General features: G+C 41.6%; 2 protein-coding genes across 2 annotated transcripts in view; both read left to right on the plus strand.

Moving 5' to 3' along the window:
* fam184ab (family with sequence similarity 184 member Ab) overlaps positions 1-2,741 on the plus strand; it is a 46,208-nt gene extending 43,467 nt beyond the window's left edge. The window contains exon 22 of the mRNA XM_056581728.1: positions 1,858-2,741. Coding sequence (XP_056437703.1) covers positions 1,858-1,939 — 82 coding nt within the window. The 3' untranslated portion in view covers positions 1,940-2,741. The remainder of the gene's footprint in view (positions 1-1,857) is intronic.
* Positions 2,742-3,129: 388 nt separating this feature from the next.
* Positions 3,130-15,084, plus strand: mcm9 (minichromosome maintenance 9 homologous recombination repair factor). The gene is made up of 15 exons (XM_056581704.1): positions 3,130-3,350; positions 4,339-4,532; positions 4,942-5,095; positions 5,714-5,820; positions 6,289-6,495; positions 6,877-6,958; positions 7,472-7,672; positions 8,838-8,963; positions 9,292-9,411; positions 10,544-10,718; positions 10,902-11,104; positions 11,441-11,644; positions 11,807-11,889; positions 12,308-12,453; positions 12,918-15,084. The coding sequence occupies exons 2-15, from the start codon at positions 4,347-4,349 to the stop codon at positions 14,659-14,661; spliced, it is 3,738 nt and encodes a 1,245-aa protein (XP_056437679.1). The 5' UTR covers positions 3,130-3,350; positions 4,339-4,346; the 3' UTR covers positions 14,662-15,084.
* Positions 15,085-19,484: the final 4,400 nt, after the last annotated feature.

Consider the following 19,484-nt stretch of genomic DNA (forward strand, 5'->3'; position numbering starts at 1 on the left):
GTCCTGCTCTGAACGGAGCTCACGTTTGGCATGCTAAGAAATGTCATTTGTATTCATTTGTCAGTCCCTTGTTTTTTTCTTCTAATTTTGAATTGTTGGACTGTGGGGGATAAGTAATTCTGCATCGTCAACATCTCTCTGCATGTTGCCAGAAGACCTAACCTTTCAAACTCTTATTATTTTGAGGATTTATTTTGCTTAATGTTTTTTAAGGTATTATATTTCTTACTATTTTCTGTTGCGATGTGCATTCCTGTTGTATGTTGTTATTATGAACGGCTAATCATTGTTGAAGATGCATGTAGGAGCTGTCACAGTGCATGTGTGTGGCTGAACGTATGTGCCTATTTTTGTGAACAGGGAATGTGTGTGTCCATTATTTTTAAGTGGGAACCGCATGCTTCATGGCTCTTTATGTAAATAAATGGCAGTTTCACATGTGCCTTCTCTGGTCTAAATTTTGTAAATGAACTGGACCTGCATGCACATACACTTACACACAGCTAATGCTCATATAGGTTTATTGGTTTATTATTTATTTGTCATCAGAAAAAATGTGCATCTAGATTAAATTCTTCACATAACTATACCTGTACTTGACATGGGCAGGGTTACTCGGTTTAATAAATACCCTTCTGATATATGCTATTTTGTTAGACATAACACAAACCTCTCCAATGGGGTACAATTTATCAGGCAACACAGCCTAAAGATTTGCAAATGTCAACTTGCTTGCAGACCCATAATTGAGACAGTTTTGTTTTTGCTGAGGAAAGGTCATTTAATTTGTTGAATTTATACAGAATATAGATAACCAATAATATTGTTGTATCAGGTATCTATTCCCCCGAATGGTCAATTAAATATGTCTTTACCGATAGCAGCAGTATGACTTGTAAAATGAGAGCATTGGCAAAAACAGGGACACACGCACATTTACACATCAGCAATAGCTGTCTATATTTGCTCCATCAGAAATACCAATTAAATTGAATGCAAATTAATTAAAGGTTGTTGTGTTGTGACAATGAATTGCTATATTGAAAATGAAAGTTAAAGTTTGACAAAACTGAAATAAGCTAATTATTTTATCGAATATATCCAAATGTATGTGTCCTCAAAATATACTTGAGGAATTTTGAATTTGAGGTTCTAGACGAAGCACTGTGTTTTTGTAGGCATGAAGGCAATAGCTCTGAGCAGGTAAAGAGCAGAGGGAAGGTATTTGGCAGGGGATTGTAGGGAATTTAATTGGGTTACAGAGCAATGAGAAAAAAGGTGTTAGGCAAGTACCGGTAATAAAAAGTAATGTTCGACAAAACTTTGTACCATCAAATGCTGAGATAGGATGACGTTTAATCATCCAATCCAATTCGATATTTGGAGCTTCAAGCTCTGTTACAATTGATGTTAGACTTGAAAACTTCATAGGTTATTTAGTCATAAGAAAACCTAATATTATTAAACAACACCTGTTTTCCATTTTTTTTGTGAAACATTCTGACTTCATTCTCTGTACATGTTTTATAACTTAGATAGCCTTACTTTTACTCCCAATTACTCCCAAGCATAGTGAGTTACGCACAATGGCCAGTTCAAGCAATTAACTAAGTGGACTAAGAGTTTCACTGGCATGAATGTATTTTTCCCTGAGCACACTGAGACTTCCTAGTAGGACTATGCTAAAATTTACTTTGGAAGGTTCTTGTTGATATACATGACATTTCTTTGCTACATTACTTGTATGACTTGGCTAGAGAAGACTTGACGTTAAAACAATTGTTTTCAACTTTATTCCCTAATCTTGCCTGTTTATACTTTGTTTTGTCATTTTGCTTGTGGTTTCTCTTCTCCTAGCCCTCCTGAAAGTACAGACTCCCCAATCGGCTCCCCAGACCCTCAGAGGCAGGAGTGGTATGCCCAGTACTTCTCCTTCTGATGGACACAACATGAACATTCAGCATGTCAAACCAAACGGCAAAAATAAAAAAAAGAGAAAATAAATAGGAAAAAAGTGGATAAATATCAGTATTTATTGTCATTTTGTATTTGTTAGTTATTTTTGGGGTAAAGGGTGCGGCGGAGAGGGGTCGATTCACTTTAAATTCAGCCAATTGTAACAGATAGTTCAAGCATTTCAAGATTTGAAATCGTATATATCTGTCCAATAGACTGTAATTGATGTCATACTTTTTCCATCTATTTTTTCAATGATTACCCATGACCCTTCATGTCCCCCTGAAGTCCCGCTGGATTGAAGTCTACCTGGCTCATTAAGTGTGTAATCACTCGGTCATACTTTATTTGTTTTATTTATGTGTATTATGCATCAAGGTCCTCTAAATTGTTACGTGAAACAACAGGATTATGTTTATTTGCCAACTGCTTGAACTTAGAAACAAATGTCAATTTCTATGCTGCTAAATATGAATACATTATACATATATATAGAGATATAGATACATATATAGATATATATCTATATATATGACTCAAAATGATGGTACGTTTCATGCTTGATTAGCCATCCCTTTGTTTTGATGCTTAGTGGACACAAGCTATGATTTTAGGATGGCGCCATCAAGACACGTTTGTTACAGACACATCAAGATTTTGGTAGAACATTGAAAAACTGTTTGTATCGTCATCTGTCTCAACACAGATATGATGTCTCAATGATTTTAAAAACAAAAATAGGATATTTTATATTTATATTATAATGTGTATGCTTAACTAATAAATTATTGTGAAATGAAGCGGTGTTGTCTGTTTTGTACAATGCTTTACTTCCTGGACTGCCAGTCGGGGGAAGGTTGGTAGAGGGTAGAGGTGAGGTAATATGATGCATTTTATTCGATTTGTCTGGGCCCAGCTTTAGCATCTTGTCCATTATGGCGTATGTCTCATATCCAGCCTAGTCTAGAGCAAAAACACTTATACGCATGGACATATGGAGGGATAACAATTTGCATTATGCAACAATATCAACCTATAATGACGTTATGAAGGAGGTGTATACATTGTGTGATTATTATTATGTATATTAAAAGGTTCGTGATAATAAGGCTATCAAGAAGAGCGTAATCATAATTCATATAATTACTGAGGATTTATCTTCAGTTCCTGATCAGACCTCCTGTCCACTAGACGGCGGAACGCACTTTACCTTTTAGAACTACCCCAATAAACGACGAAGAAGAACCTTCAGCTTTTACCCGCGGACGGAGTTCGGAGTTTGATGTTGTCATTGCGTAGCGATGGTTGTTTAACCAGAATGAATACTCAGAATATGACCAGCTATCTCTGTCCTGCTCGCCAATACTAATGAATGATACGTTACTCAGCATAAGGTAACAACAAGTTAAACCTAGGGTTAAAGTTTATAGTTGTTCGATTATCTCGAGAGGCTATACGTTATATTACACAATAAGGCATGTAACATACCGTTAACGTTAACCTCAAACCAACCAGGTGGTGATTAGTAAACAATTAACGTTATCGTTAGTTAATGTCATATTACCCTTTAACGCCCTGATGTGTCGAGCTGCTTTATTTTACGTTAAATATAAAGCAAACCCATAACAACAGAACACTCTTATAGACTGACCAGCTACCAGTCCACTTAGTTTCTTGTGTTCATCTGTGGTAATCTGATTATACGTATACATACCCGTTGCGTTGATGTCATATGGTGATATCAGGGAAGTAGAGAGTTAAACATGTTCGTGAAACTCTCGTGCAATCCAGTCATGTGCGCTTAATGTACACCAAATTTATGATTTTTGGAAGTACCAAAGTATGTTCTCTAAAGTACAGTATTGCTAGGTTTCAGTGTGCTTTCTGTAGTGCCTCTCTCTCTCTCTCTCTCTCTCTCTCTCTCTCTCTCTCTCTCTCTCTCTCTCTCTCTCTCTCTCTCTCTAAATCTTCAAAACAAAATGATCATTGCTAGTTCGCTCATTGTCATTCTCACCGTCGATTGGAGGAGGCGAGCAGTTAGTTGTTGTACAGAAGGAAAGGAGCAGTGTGTGGATTTGGAGCAGCTGAGCTGCTGCAGCTCTTGTGTTGACGGTCTGGGCTGATCACAACCAACAGAATTCATATACAGCATAACCAATTACATTTGTTATAGGCCATATGGCCAAACCATTAGTGCATAAATATCTAAATCTTTAAATGACTGAGCCATTGCTTACTTCCAGTGTAACACTGCTTTGAAGTTTATCAAATCAGCTGTCATCTTCAGACGGCTGCTTTCCTTTACTTCTAACTGCCACTGCTCATCTCCACGAGGGCAAAGTGTACGAGCAATACAACAACAATGACTGTTTTCTATTTCAGAAGGTAAAATGGCCCACACATCTTCAAGCATGTCGATTAATCCAAATCAGAAGGATTTGATTGGCCAGATGTTTGAGGCTTATGTAACGGAGCATCACTCTGATGACATACTGAATATTGTCACAGAGGCCTGTGAAGACACTCATCACCCGATTGTTATCGATGCAATGACACTGTTTGAGGCCAACATGGAGGTATGTGAAAATGCTTTTTGCTTTTCATCACTGATTTATTGTTTATAATAGCTACAGTTAACATACAAATGCTCAGAATGTGTCACCTACTGTTTTATTTACATTTATGAAAACTTGGATAGGTTCAGTCCGATTAAGGGCAAAATCTCATCAATAGCAGACAGATGTTATTGGATGACGTATGATGACTATTGACTGTTGTAGTATATGTCTTTAGTATAACAGACACAACAGGACTTGGAGTTGCCAATAAATTGTAGTCATAATCATATGGTTAAACTGTTATTGATGAATGAATCATAACATTTATTTCATTTCTTATTTTAAATCCGACATATTATGCATATCAATATGTCAACATGTAGGGTCATGTTAAATTACAATAGTATTATGATTCTGTGGACGACAGGTTGGGGATTATTTCAATGCCTACCCCACTGAGGTCCTTGCTGTATTTGACGAGGCACTACAGCGGACAGCAGTGGCGGTCACACAAAAGGCTTTGAATACAGGAGGTGGAGGAAAAAATCAGCTGAAATACCACTTTCATGCCCGCATCACAGGTTAGACAGTCCTCAGTTCACCCAATAATGTTTTGTGGATCCTAAATAATGTAACGTTTTTCTATTTTTTCCTTTTTATTAGTTCTACTTAATTTTTAATTGGTCCTACCTCATTATGTTTGCTGTGTGCAATAACTTAGTTATTCATTTTCAAACAATTATTTGACGCCTCTGGAATTCTTTGTCCTGTGATTCTTCTCTGCTCCATTTAATTGAGAAACCAAAAAAATGCCTTGGGTTTTCCTACAAAGCTTTTCAGGACAGAAATAGATTGAAAACTATAAACATTGAAATAGCTTTTCCTAGTTGGCGAGCCATGAAGGAAGCCAAAAACTATTTTTGTGCCACCTTAAGCGACTAAGGCTACCACAAAATACTTGCAATTATGGGAGCAAATCGGAGGCTGCATATTTAATCTTTTATAAAAACATTCACAGTGCATTCTCAAGGTTGTTTTGAAAGTATTTATTTTTCTCGAGACAAGGTTGATGAGGGGCTATGTAAAAAATAAATTTAAAAAGTACTTAACTGTTGAATTTTGTAAATAGTCCCTTGAGCAGGATGGGTTCTATATCCCAATGTGTTCCACTACATGTTCTGTTCCTTAAACAAGTATAGGTCTCCCAGTGTGTCCCGAGCTGACCAGAGACACCATCCCACGGTCAAGAGATACAGGACACTTTCTGTCTGTCAATGGAACTGTAATACGCACCAGCATAACCAAGGTGACGTCCTAGTTGATACTGTTCATTCGTTTTTAATTGATAAATATATGAACCTGTGCTCCTGCTGTGACCTTCACAGCAGGAGCACTTATGGCAGACGCTGGAATAGGAATTCATGTTTAATAAGGGGTTTAGGTAAGAAGTTAAGTTACATTTTGGTACCAATCCTATAAATATTTTCGGACAACCTTTAAACTAAAATGATCAGTTAGAATTTAGTCTCGACTATATGGTCAGCATCAGCACGTATTTCTGGTATTCTTCATAAGTTATTCCTCAATGAACCACTTTAGCTAAATTCCATGCAAATTAGTGTCTTGTGCCTGGCTGGTTTGCCAGTTGCTCAGGCCTAGGCCAGTAAACATTCATTCAGCTGGAAATGTCAGAAGAAAGACAAACACACCTAAAAAGTTCATTTAAAGTTCATTCTTGTCTGTTTTATTGACCTAATGCCGTCTCATCATGTAGGTGCTGGAGTACGAGAGGGACTATATGTGTACCAAGTGTCGTCAGGTCTTCACCGTGAACGCTGACTTCGACCAGTTCTACACTTTCGTTCCACCCACGGCCTGTCCCAATTTGGAGGGCTGTAAGTCCTTCAAGTTCACTTGTCTTTCCAAAGGGTCCGAGCCGTCTGCCTGCAAGGACTTCCAGGAGATCAAAATTCAAGAACAGGTAACCTTGGCTTGTCAACAACTGATATCTGGCATATGTGACGCATAACCATGCCTGTCTTCTAGGTACACTATCAGACAGAAGGTGGACTGCAACATGTTTCCTGTCAAGCCTCTTACTCAACTTTACGATACAATGTGACTAGCCTACCCTGCCCTGGAATACCCTTGACTCATGAAACTTGATGTATTCGAGTTTCTTATTTTAGTAATCTAATTACACATGTTCTTATAGTTGTTATTATTCTAGATTCACTATAGGGTTACAATCTTAAAAATGAACCATTGCATTTAGGCTGACCTGGACTTCTTTCACTATTTAAATTGCTTTACATACTGATCTGAACATTCTCTTTAATGCTCCTCCCACCTTTCGCCCCAGGTTCAAAGACTCTCCATGGGCAGTATTCCACGTTCAATGGTGGTTGTATTGGAAGATGACTTGGTGGACATCTGCAAATCTGGTAACATTTTTTATAACAATTTTCCTCAATATTTGGTTCTATAAGTATTAAATAGAAGATTTCATGAAAACAAAAACTAAGTATATGATGATTATCAGTCTGGCCCTCGCTGAACAGCAATTGATCGCTACACATGGGCCTATGCTCTCTTCGATCTCGCCGAAAGCACTTGGGCACCACCATGCTTTTGAAGGTCTGCACTTCCTGCTCGTCATGCCCTAACGCACCCCCTCTCGCCCCCCCTGTTCTTAAAGACAAAGACAGAACAAACAAAAGCCTGGAAGAGGCTTTCAACAGGCTTGAGGGCAGACTGATCTGCAGAGAGAGCTCTCTGTGAACTTGCCAGATCAGGATGGTCTCAAAAGGCTATAAGGATGCATTACTCTTGCAAGATATTATGTTTTTTTTGTTTTTAAAATCTTCAGTTTTTCGTTTGATATCCTCAGTAACTGTATTGACTGTAAATATGTAGTTAACAAGCATGACAACACGTATATGTCTCTCATTGCACAGGAGATGATGTGACGGTGTATGGGGTGGTGTGCCAGCGCTGGAAGCCGTTTCACAATGACACCATCTGTGAAGTGGAACTGGTTCTCAAGGCCAACAACATAGAGGTCAACAACCAGCAGACTACTGCAACTCTAATGATGGAGGACATCCAGAAGGAATTCAAGGCCTTCTGGGAAAGCCACACAGATGATCCCATAGCTGGTATGATATAGACCGTATGTATCGGAATGGATCGGTATTGGACCTTTTTTATGTTTTAACGGAATGGACAGTTTTTTGTAGACCCAAGATACATTTTTCTAAATTGTCTATGTAAATCAGCCATGATATTTGTTAATCTCACCTGGTCTCGCAGAGTATGTGTGTTCTGAAAAGGGGCAGTTGGTGAGTCATTATCATCCATTCTATGCCTAACGAGTGTTTGGCTGCTCCTATAGCTGTATCTTTGTTTTGTCCAAAACAAGTAAGTGCATACAATTTGCCCTGGCTTGGCCGTTCACCCCAATAATGCCCAACAAATCCACAGTTGCATTGGACATGCTCTTTGGGGAAAAGGTAAAGTTTATGTTTGGTTTGCGGTACAGTATGTACATTCATCATAGGATGCATTTCAATCCGTTCTAAAACTCCCCCTCCTACACTTGACCTGGCGACTTATTGAAATGCTGCTCTGCACCAAATCATCTCTGAATAATCTTGGTGCAGAGGCTATAACGCAGCCACCATCTCGGCTAAGATAAGCATGTGCAGTTGCATGTAAACACAGTATGAAAACATGTGGATTTGTTAGTTTGTGGGCACTATTAGAGAAAACAACCAAGCCTGGGCAGTTGGTTTTCGCTGCCTTGTGTTGGACCAAACAAAGATACATCTGTGGGAGAGGCTAAACCTTCGTAATAAAAAACTGTATGTCAATAGCCAAATGCTCTGTTTCGGAATGAGTCTGCACTGTGAGGTGTGTGTTGGACAAAGATCAAGGCAGGTTTACATCTTAACATAGAAAATGTCAACAATAAACCCAGGGATTCAGTATGCATGACTTTAAGTTTAGATTGGAAGCTACAATGCGTGTTCTGTGTGTAAACGTATAGAATTTTAACATTTAACACACATATTAATCACTTTGACTGTAGCCGTTTTGGTTGCATGAAATGTGAACTGTCCCAAGGCCGGTACTATTTCCATCACCACTAACATGGCGTTTAGTCTTTTGGGTGTCACTGTATTTTATTTTAGATGAAGGTTTAGACTAGTTTTATTCCTAAATGATTTAAATGATTTAATAAGGCGAACAATTGCCTTGTCCCCCAATCATAATGCCTATTTATGTGTTTTGAAACGTTTCTTTACTATCTTTTATGCCCAGGTAGGAACCAGATATTGCTCAGCCTGTGTCCACAGATCTTTGGCATGTACGTGGTCAAACTGGCAGTGGCTCTGATCCTGGCAGGGGGGGTTCAGAGAATAGATCCTAATGGAACCAAGGTCAGAGGTAAGCCTTTATTTCTTTTGGCACAACAGAAAAACACTGTAAAAAGGAAACAATAACAGAATGTTTCATTTTCTATTACAATATGAACATACATCCTAATGAAACCTTTTCAATTAAGGAGTACATATGGTAGATGTATAATTCATGATTATGGTTTACAATTGGAGATTGAGACATGTTTTAATGTGTTGAGGCTAGCATGCTAGCTTGTGTTGCCAAATCAAGTCATTTTGCCATTGCATCTCAGCCAGCCATTTTGTCTGAGAGAAGGGTGGATCAGTGTATTGTCTGGTTAACGTACAATTATTTTGATATTTGTCCTACTCAGGTGAGTCCCACATGCTGCTGGTTGGGGACCCTGGCACTGGGAAGTCTCAGTTCCTGAAGTACGCAGCTAAGATCACACCCCGCTCGGTTCTCACTGCTGGAATAGGATCCACCAACGCAGGCATGTTGCAACAAACTGTTCCCTGCATCTGTCTGTATGCATTTCTGTTGATTTTACGTACTTGTTTGTTTTCATTCACACAAAAAGCACACAGAAAACAATTTAAACAGCCTGTAGGTTTATATTTTAATAATGATGCATTTATATCATGATTTTCAAGGCAAGTTGCAAGGGGCTTAACATATTGAGTGTGTTTTAAGGGGGTATCGCACCTCATTGTAGTACGTATGTAGTAGAGAATAAGGTTGCGGATAGAAGTGGTCCAAATGAGATTTCTCAGCAGGGAATCCGGGATCACTCACGGGGATAGGATGAGGATCTCTCTTTGATCCGGAGGGAGCTCAGTGTTCCGGGAACGCCCAACTGTGAGTAGGCCCCGAGCTGACCCAGGACACGCTGGAGGGATTACATCGCCCAGCTGGCCTGGGAACGCCCGGGAAAACCACAGGATGAGCTGAAGATATTCACCAGGGAAAGGGATAGGCTGCCCTAATACCTTCATGAACCTTACTTGGAGAATTTGGACAGATGATGATGGATAGAATAAATAGATCTTTGTTCGAAAATATTGGGCGCATTATCATTGAACATGCCGCAAGCCATAGGTTAATAATTTTGTAAGTGATGATAAGATGAACACTCTTTTCCCCTTGTATTGGGTTATGATGTGTGTGTTGTGAATATGCTTTTTTTAATATATATATATATATATATATATATACACACACAGTGTTTCCCCGGCCCCAGCACTGTATGGTTAAGGCCGCCTTAACAACAATATGGCCCCGCCTTGACTACCAATTTATTTATTTATTTATTTTTCAGGTACAAAGAATAAAGATAAATAATGCATTGGTTATACTGTCGCAACAATAGTCGTGCCATAAAGCTTTTTGATTGGAATTGAAACGGCATGTAGGTATCCCTGTCTGAAGTTAGGGTTAGTCAGACAGCTGTGTTGTATTATAATAATGTGTTTTTTCATGATCTGAAATCACTCTTGGCCATTGTCTCTGACCAACACCCAGGATTGTCAACACTGACTTGACATTTTTTCTTTTTCTTTTTGTCTGTTTATATTTCAGCATTGAACTGTTTTTCTCCCCTCCCATTTCGCCCCACCCCACCCCAGGCCTGACCGTAGCAGCAGTGAAGGACGGAGGGGAGTGGCATCTGGAGGCGGGCGCCCTGGTCCTGTCGGACGGCGGCCTGTGCTGCATCGACGAGTTCAACAGCATCAAGGAGCACGATCGCACCAGCATACACGAGGCCATGGAGCAGCAGACCATCAGCGTGGCCAAGGCTGGGTAGGGCACACGCACCGTTCAGCCAGTGGGTCACGCAGTGTGTCCACATCCATGTACATTGGCAATGTAAAAAAAAAACATCCATGTGTTTATTTAGGTTTAAGACGGCAAAGGGTGCTAGACAATGCTAACACTGTGATGAGACCCACCCAATCCCTCTGTCCCACTGTCCGGTCTCATCAGTATGGTGTGCAAGCTGAACACGCGCAGCACCATCCTGGCGGCCACCAACCCCAAGGGCCAGTACAACCCCAAGGAGCCGCTGTCGGTCAACGTGGCCCTGGCCAGTCCTCTGCTCAGCCGCTTTGACCTGGTGCTGGTGCTGCTGGACACCAAGAACCCCGAGTGGGACCGCACCATCTCCTCCTTCGTGTTGGAGGAGAAAGGTGGACAGCATTTGATTTGACTTAAAAGGCTTACGTAGGAATTTGTATTTATATATACTATTTTCCAGAAGGGAGTAGAGGTGTCCGGAGACAAGGAAATTATGATTTTGTTAGATTGTTAGATTAGATTCACTTTGTTTATCTTATAACTGCCTGAATGATTCTCTTGGATTTAAAATGACCATAACATTATGTTGATACTTTTCAAACGTCTGAACACTAAATAGTAAAATAACAAAATAAGGTCATAGATTTAGATTTGAATCAATGCGTTATCACCAGATCAACTCATATGTTGATGCCTTTTTCCTTCCGTTGATCAATCCCGTTCCTCAGGAGTGCCCACCGAGTCCTCCACCCTGTGGCCCATGGAGAAGATGAAGGCTTATTTCTGTGTAATAAAACACCTTCAACCGCAAGTCTCTGAGGAGGCCAACACCATCCTGGCCCGCTACTACCAGCTCCAGAGGCAGAGCAACAGCCGCAACGCAGCCCGCACCACCATACGCATGCTGGAGAGCCTCAGCAGGCTGGCAGAGGGTACGTATGAGCCACCAGGAACTGGCTGTGTCTAACCAGGGTCAGCTATGGAGCCGTACGACGGCCACGGATGCTGTCCTCAATCAGATATATTTGTCTTTACAGTTATTGTAGAATGAGGAAGAAAACGTTTATTATTAATGTTCATGTGTACCCCACCAGCCCACGCCAAGCTGATGTTCAGAGAGCAGGTCACCATAGAGGATGCTGTCGTGGCCGTCTCGGTCATGGAGTGCTCAATGCAAGTAGGTGAAGTCTGGACACAAAACAACAACCAGGGGTCATACTGTGATCGGATATTTGATAACATTTAATTTTACCTTCACATTGGGCTTTTTGATGTGAAAATAGGTATCCATGCACATGGACTTTGGGTATGCTTCACATGACTATTCTTCCTGGTGCAGAGGTGTCTGTGTAGCAGAGGCCCGGCCCCAGCAGATGGCGCTGTTAGGCTAAGATCACATTGAACGCGGTTAAAGGTCCCTGTCACCCTAATCCAAATGGGGAAATGTACATAAATTCAAAGTTGATGTTGAAAGTCATCCGTAAAGATAAAGAAGATACTTACTATACGTTACTAAAATATGCTATATTCGCTCATCAGAGCTTTCCCCAGGATTGACAAAGCTGGACCTATGTTAACATCAAACCTCTCTTAAGGGAGGGGCTCTGTTAGGGGATGCAAATGTCTTGCATACGTCGTTCCCTGAAGACCCCGGTCAGCAGTATCAAGTTCAGTGTCAGATGGTGCTGGAAGGACTGGGGCTGCCTGAGCTCCTCAAACAGGAGATGGACAGATTCAGCCGGTCAGTGTTCATTTGTATTTACAACGGTTTCCATGTTTACAAAGGCTTTCTGGTGGTTGATAAAAGAAAGATAAAGACCTTGCCATCAATGGCATTAAGGAATGAATGACTTCTTAAGAGTTTAAGGTTATCAATACTGTTGAATATCCTTCTCTCTCATGCACATGTGAGTGAAGATGATGGTATGGTGCTGCGTAACAACACCTTTGCAGCCGTTCAATTTTTAGCCACACTGCTCTGCCTTTTTGTTAAACGCTTGGTTCCCATTGATGAGAATTACAAAATAGCCGGTCCTATTTGATAAAATGTGTTCGGTGTGAGGGTATGTAGCAGTTTTCAGAAAATGCAAAAATCATCTCTTCTTGTTAAATTGCACAAATGTCTATCTAGATGGGACTCAAAGGATCTTGGATACCAACGGACCCAGCCTGATGCAGTGCTCTGCTGTGTTTTATATTCTCTAGGTTGATGAGTGCTACTGCAAAACCGGGTTCCTTTGCTCCAGAGGGACAGAATGAGAACATCAACACAACGCACTTTCCATCAGGAAAGAAGCATAAGGAAAAAAACACTGACCAAGGTTTCAACGATATCACAGAGAACGGTCTGGACTGGTTCCAGTCCCTGAACGCTGACCAATCGTCACCTTCGCCAAAAAAGTCACCAATCATGACCTCAACACAACAGCAGCAGCAGCACAACAAAAACAGACCAGCGGCCAGCTGGACTTTTACTGTGGCAGCACAAAGCCAACTTGAGAACAGCAATCAACATGAGCAGTCACCCTGCGGACCTAGCTCCTCGTCAACAAGAAACGATGTGTCTCTGTCGAATAGGTCCCGCTGTGCAACAACACAAGCCACCTCAAGAGAGTGCACAGGCAAAGAGAGAGAGGGACCTGGCTTCAACTCTAAAACTCTCACTGAAAGAAGAGGCCAGACGGGGGGAGAGATGGGGGCGGAGGAATCAGTGGTTCAAAGAGTCTCCAAGAAACTGCGAAATAAACGCCTGAAGGACTTAGAGGGGAGCAGTGGGAAGGTCATTGAAGAGAGAAGAAGGACCGTGGTGGAAAACCACACCAGGAAATGTGATGTGACAGATTCAGAGAAGATGCTCCCCTCTAACGTTCTATTCGATTCAGAAACAGGCAGCACTGTTGGGTCTGTTGGAAAAAAGGCAAAAAAATTAATGCAGGATACTGGTGTTTCTGGCAATACAGGGATACAAGACCGCATCGGGCCAATAAATAAGAAGGCGGCTGGATCCAAACAAAAAGATACACCTGTAGTGGAGGTTGGGACTGAACACAAAAGTGTAATCGATGGAAATCTGCGCTCCAAGTTCTCTGGCTTCACGTTCAATCCCAAAGCGAAGATGAGGCCATTGAGCAATAATCTTCAAACTGAGGTTAGCTCCAGCTTGAACACAGTGAACCGAATGCAACGTGACCCAAATCCCCCTCAACTCAACACTAATGCCCAGCAAGTTCACCACAGCAATGACCAAGTAGATGGAGCTGGCTCGCCTGCACCCCTGACAGTGGAGACACGGGGAATTCCACTAGAGGGAGGGGGCCGTACTGCAAGGAAAGATACAGCTGGAATTAGCAGTGAGAGTGAGACACGACATCAAAGAATAGTAGCTGGTACTGAGACTAATTTAGATCATTCAAATGACACTTTATCTCTTATACCAGCAAATCATCATGTTTCTAATCCAGTTTCTGCACAAAAATCCGAGAGGCTTTCATCCACTGTGGCATCCACTACACTGTCGAAGCTCACAAGTTTCTCTTTCTGCTCTAGAGAGCCAACGCCTACAACATTAGGCTCCACTGACATGCAGAAGACGACTACCTCTATTCAAGCAACTGATAAACAGTCAAAGTTATATACCCTGATTAAAGAAAGTGCAGTGAGGCCAGCTGGGGTAACTATTAATACAGAACTGCAAAACAAAAAGGTTAACCTGGCTGAGAATCCTATTAATGTCAAAAGTGGTGTCAGGCTGATGGCTAACATTGTGGCAGAGACCACTGCCCCTTCTGGTCCCTCAAAGAAGAGGAAATGTTTTGAGTTGGGCCCATCCCCCAGTCAAGCTGGCCCCAGTACCAGGTGCAATGTCTCTAGCCTGTCGCTATTTAGTTCTGTGGACTTCAATGATCATGATCTAGATTTTGACTGGGACCAAGAAAGTGGGAAGTCGTAATTAACCTCAAAGAAAGCCTTTGAGCTATATGGAGTTAAATCTCAGGTTGTGCTATATAAGAAAATATGATAGCACCATTGTCCCTATTTATGAACAACGGGACAAGTTATACTCCCGGGAAAGATTTTCACAAGTTTTATTTGCAGTTGCTTAACACTGCTTAACGGCTAAACAGGGCCGTGAGTTGTTTGTATGCACCATTGTTAAAGTATGAGCCCTCCATTGGAAATCAGGACAGTTGCAAAAGCAGGGTTGTGATTTTTCACACTGACTTCTCCATGAATGGAGTATTTGCTTGGATGCATCGTAATCCCTGTACATGCATTTCTTTTGTATTTTCATAAGACTGTAATAAGTGCCTAAAACGCTAATGCTTATCCCAGTCAAGAGGGATCATGTTTTTTATGTCTGTAACCCAAGCCAACCCTGTCTCGTCAAAATTACGTTCCCAGAGAACTATTCGGCATTCTCAATTACGTTTGTCATAAAACGTATTTTGTCCGCGATTACGTTTTATTGAACGTATTGCAAATACGTTCGTCCTCAGCCTATTTTTTGCCATTCATTAACCTCTAGGATTATGTTTGGTTGAAACGTATCCCAGATAGGTTAAATGTCAACGTATAGCACATTATTGTCATTAAGGCATATCTCCCTTTCAGGGAACGTTTCATTTAACGTATTTTGTCTGAAAAACGTATCTTGGCTGTGGATACGTGTTATTGAACATATCGCAAATACGTTCGTTGTCAACCTATTTTTTGCCATTCATTTACCTCTAGGATTATGTTTGGTTGAAACGTATTCCAAATATGTTAAATGTCAACGTATAGCACATTATTGTCATTAAGGCATATTTCCCTTTCGGGAAACGTTTCATTTAACGTTATTTTGTCCCTGATTACGTCTTATTGAACATATTGCAAATAGGTTCGTTCTCAACATTTTTGTTATTTATTTAAGCTACCTCTTGGATTACAGGCTACATTTAATTGAAACGTATCCTTAATAGGCTACGTTAAATTTCGATAACACATTATTGTCAGCATATAGGCATAGGTCTACCTCTCGGGGAAGCGTACGTTTGATTGTAATGTTAATAGTCCAACGTTATATCAACATGTCACAAGAGGAGAAATTAGCTGCTGACGGGGTAACTGTAGGAGCGGGGGTTGCTTCGTTGATTTCTTTATCTAGGGCTATAGCTGTGGTCAAAGCGGGAAGTGTGCGTTGTCTGGGCGGCTGCCTGAACTGAGCTGCAGGAAATTATGTTCACACGTTTCTTCATTCATTCATGAAGGCTATACCGGTGAACGGTGACGTCAGACTCACGCCCACCTACAAACCAATCAATGTCCACTATCAGCCTGTCCTCTCGGAAAATACGACCACGTAGGTGGTTTGTTCCGCCACAGATTACGACCCATTGGAATTTATCCAAAACGAGCGAACGAGGCCCTCTACATGTGCGGGGAACACTTTCTCATCAAAATTACGTTCCCAGAGAACTATTCGGCATTCTCAATTACATTTGTCTAAAAAACGTTTTTTGTCCGTGATTACGTTTTATTGAACATATTGTAATGACCTCGCCGGTGAAATAACGATGTCGAGTCATTAGTAATTGAAGGAACTTTTAATGGACCAAAACCAGGTCACTGAAACCCGTAACCAACGGCAGAAATCCCACCCAAAACAAACCCCGGTTACCCCGGCAACCCCCAACACGGTCTCACTCACGTGCAGGCCCCCACCCTCGTGTTCTTCCAAGGCCCTCCCCCAGCTGACCTAATGATTCGCCCTCACACTGATTGACAAGAAGAACATTACAATACATGCACACAGACAACCCAGTCGCCAAGAAAAAACGTCAGTGGTGTACGTTTCCATGAACACTGGATACGTAGCATTTCAACGTAAAAAATAGCGTGTTATACCTACAGTATCCACGTGTGCCGCTGTGGAGGCGGGTTTCGGGGTTTGGGTTTCACGGCTTTCGCGGCAAATTGTGGACACGATTGTTTAGGGGGGGGGGGGGGGGACTGTTGTTGACCGGGGAGGGGGGGGGGGGGGGGGGAGACACGTTTGTTGAGGGGGGGGGACGACACACGATTGTGGGGGGGGGGGGGGGGGGGGGGACACGTTAGTTGAAGGGGGGGGGGGGGGACACGTTTGTTGAGGGGGGGGTGAGACACGTTTGTAGGGGGGGGGCACGCTCGACAACGAGAGTTGGTTTTTATTGAACGCTCGACAACGAGAGTTGGTTTTTATTGAACGAGACTTCAACACGGAACAGCTGCGCGAAACGATGGTCACGTCACTCTCGGTGACGGTGTCGACAATAATGAACACACGGACAATGTTAATAGAACAACACACAACCACATAACATCCCGAACCCATTAACCCCACTTAATCCTAACAACAAAACAAGTTAACAAAAGCCCCATTTGTCAACTGAGAACCCCAATTCCCAGAATCCCCCGCGGCTCCGGAACACGGCGTAGCTTATATTAATCTTTATTATCTGAATGGGAAATGCAATATTTTAGGACAGATACACCATTAAACGCGTTTCTAATGACATTTCTAGCGAGAAATGTACATTTTCCTTACATAATCTTCAGTCAGTGAATGTGTATGATCTTTATTAATCTTTATTATCTGAATGGGAAATGCAATATTTTAGGACCGATTCACCGTTAAACGTGTTTCTAATAACATTTCTAGCGAGAAATATACTTTTTAATTGCATAATCTTCAGTCAGTGATTGTGTCTGATCTTTAGTTTTATAGTTATTAGGAGTTGATCGGCTCGCTCGCATGTTTCAACGACGTCAGGTTGCTTTCGCTAAACTAGCAGCTCACGTGCTTCCTGCGTTTGTGTTATTAAACTGTTACTTTATGTAACTTTTAATGATATCATCTTGTTAGAAACACGTATATCTGAGAGCCAACCCAGTCGCCAAAAACATACCTACGTTGACAGTGTACGTTTCGTGAACACTGGATTACGTCGCATTTCAACATAAAATAGCGTGTTATACACACACACACACGCACGCACATGCACAGACACACACACACACAAGCACACACAAGCACACACACGCACGCACAGACACACAGACACAGACACAGACACACACACACACACACACACGCACACACGCACACGGTGCATTTCGCTGCTAAAACAACAACAAAAAAATATTCCCTCAAATATTATTACTTTCAAAACGTTGGCCAAAAATGGCCAATAATATCTTTTTTTTTTGGGATGCTTCCAGGACATTTTGGGTGGATTTTGAACGGTATGTGGGGGGCACGTTTTTTGCAGGACCTGGCAACCCTGCGCTGTTGCCCGAGATCTGGATCCACCCCGGCGTGGTGCTGTCTCCTTTTGACCTTTTGACCCCAGACTTCTGGGGGAATAGCTGAATCAATTCATTAGTCAATCAGAAGCATGTAAATATCTTTCCGGTGGGGTAAGAGGACAAACAAGGTGTCCTTCAGCATCTACGCTTCCAGGCGATTGCAACGGTGCCACACATGACATGTTTAATGGTAGTAATTAGCTGTCGAAATTGGAGGCCTTAATCAATACTGAGCAGCTATTGATTTGCTTCCCGATAAAGATTTGTCACAAATGACATGTTATTTAGCATCTACACGTTGAGCTGAGTCCAATGACACCAAGAACGACACTCTAGCTAATGGTAACATGTATTTGACATGGTACACCTAGGTCTAGGACATGATCTCGGTGTAGCAAGAGGCCGAGCTTGATCTCATTGGACTCAGCTTAACGTGTAGATGCTAATTAACATGTAATTTGTCAAAAATCTCCATCGGGAAGCAAATCTATAGCTGGTCATTATTGATAAAGGCCTCCAAAATCGACAGCTAATTACTACCCCGAAACATATTCAAATATGATCATGTGTGGCACTGTTGCAATCGTCTCGAAACGTAGATGTCAAAGGACACCTTGTTTGCTCTGTTGCACCACCGGGAACATATTTTCATACTTCTAATGGATTGATTCATATTTTAAGGTTCTCGGAGTGAGACTTTAAGTGGCTGCAGCAGAAGTGTTGAGACGAAAGATGATATCAAGAGATTTATAGAATATTCCCATTCACATTATGATTCTTCGTCGTAACATCCGACCAAACATCCTTCACATTCACAGAGCGAAGATTATGATTAAGTCCAGGCTCAGCAAGTGCTCCATCTCGTTGCACCTGCACCCAGCGGCTCGCTTGCAAGATTTTGGCCTGAAGATCTTCCCAGACCAACACCCTAGCCATCCAACATGCATATCTGAGAATCAGGCCTCTCTTTAATAATGACATAAAGTTATGAGAGAAACACACATTAACTTTTTGTTATCTCATAACATGGTTATGAGATAACGTGGTGCCGGCCCCTTTTGACCTTTTGACCCCCGACTTCAAAAACGTGGCCACAGGCCAGCTGTGTCTACACACCTTTAGCCACAAATGTACACCTCCATCCCACAAAAAATGGGGACTAGAAACTAACCTCTGTCTTATGTACATTTACTGTACTGTTGGAGGTCACGCCCCTTTGCCGACCTTTTCGAGATAGCTAGGGATGCTAAAATGTTTACACACATTTCCCGGGGCCCCGTGTACGACATATCCGAGATTTGGAGTTCTAGCCCTTAGAGAAAAAAAGTTTTCCCAAATGGAGTGTCATTTGGACAAAGCCCCTCAGAAGTGTAGCCTGCAAGACCTAATGGTTCAGAATGTGGTGGAAAAACAGTTTTTGAGATAGGAAGGTCCTACCGCCCTGAA

Source organism: Gadus chalcogrammus, chromosome 21 (genome assembly GCF_026213295.1).
Source record: "Gadus chalcogrammus isolate NIFS_2021 chromosome 21, NIFS_Gcha_1.0, whole genome shotgun sequence".
Classification (NCBI taxonomy): domain Eukaryota; kingdom Metazoa; phylum Chordata; class Actinopteri; order Gadiformes; family Gadidae; genus Gadus; species Gadus chalcogrammus.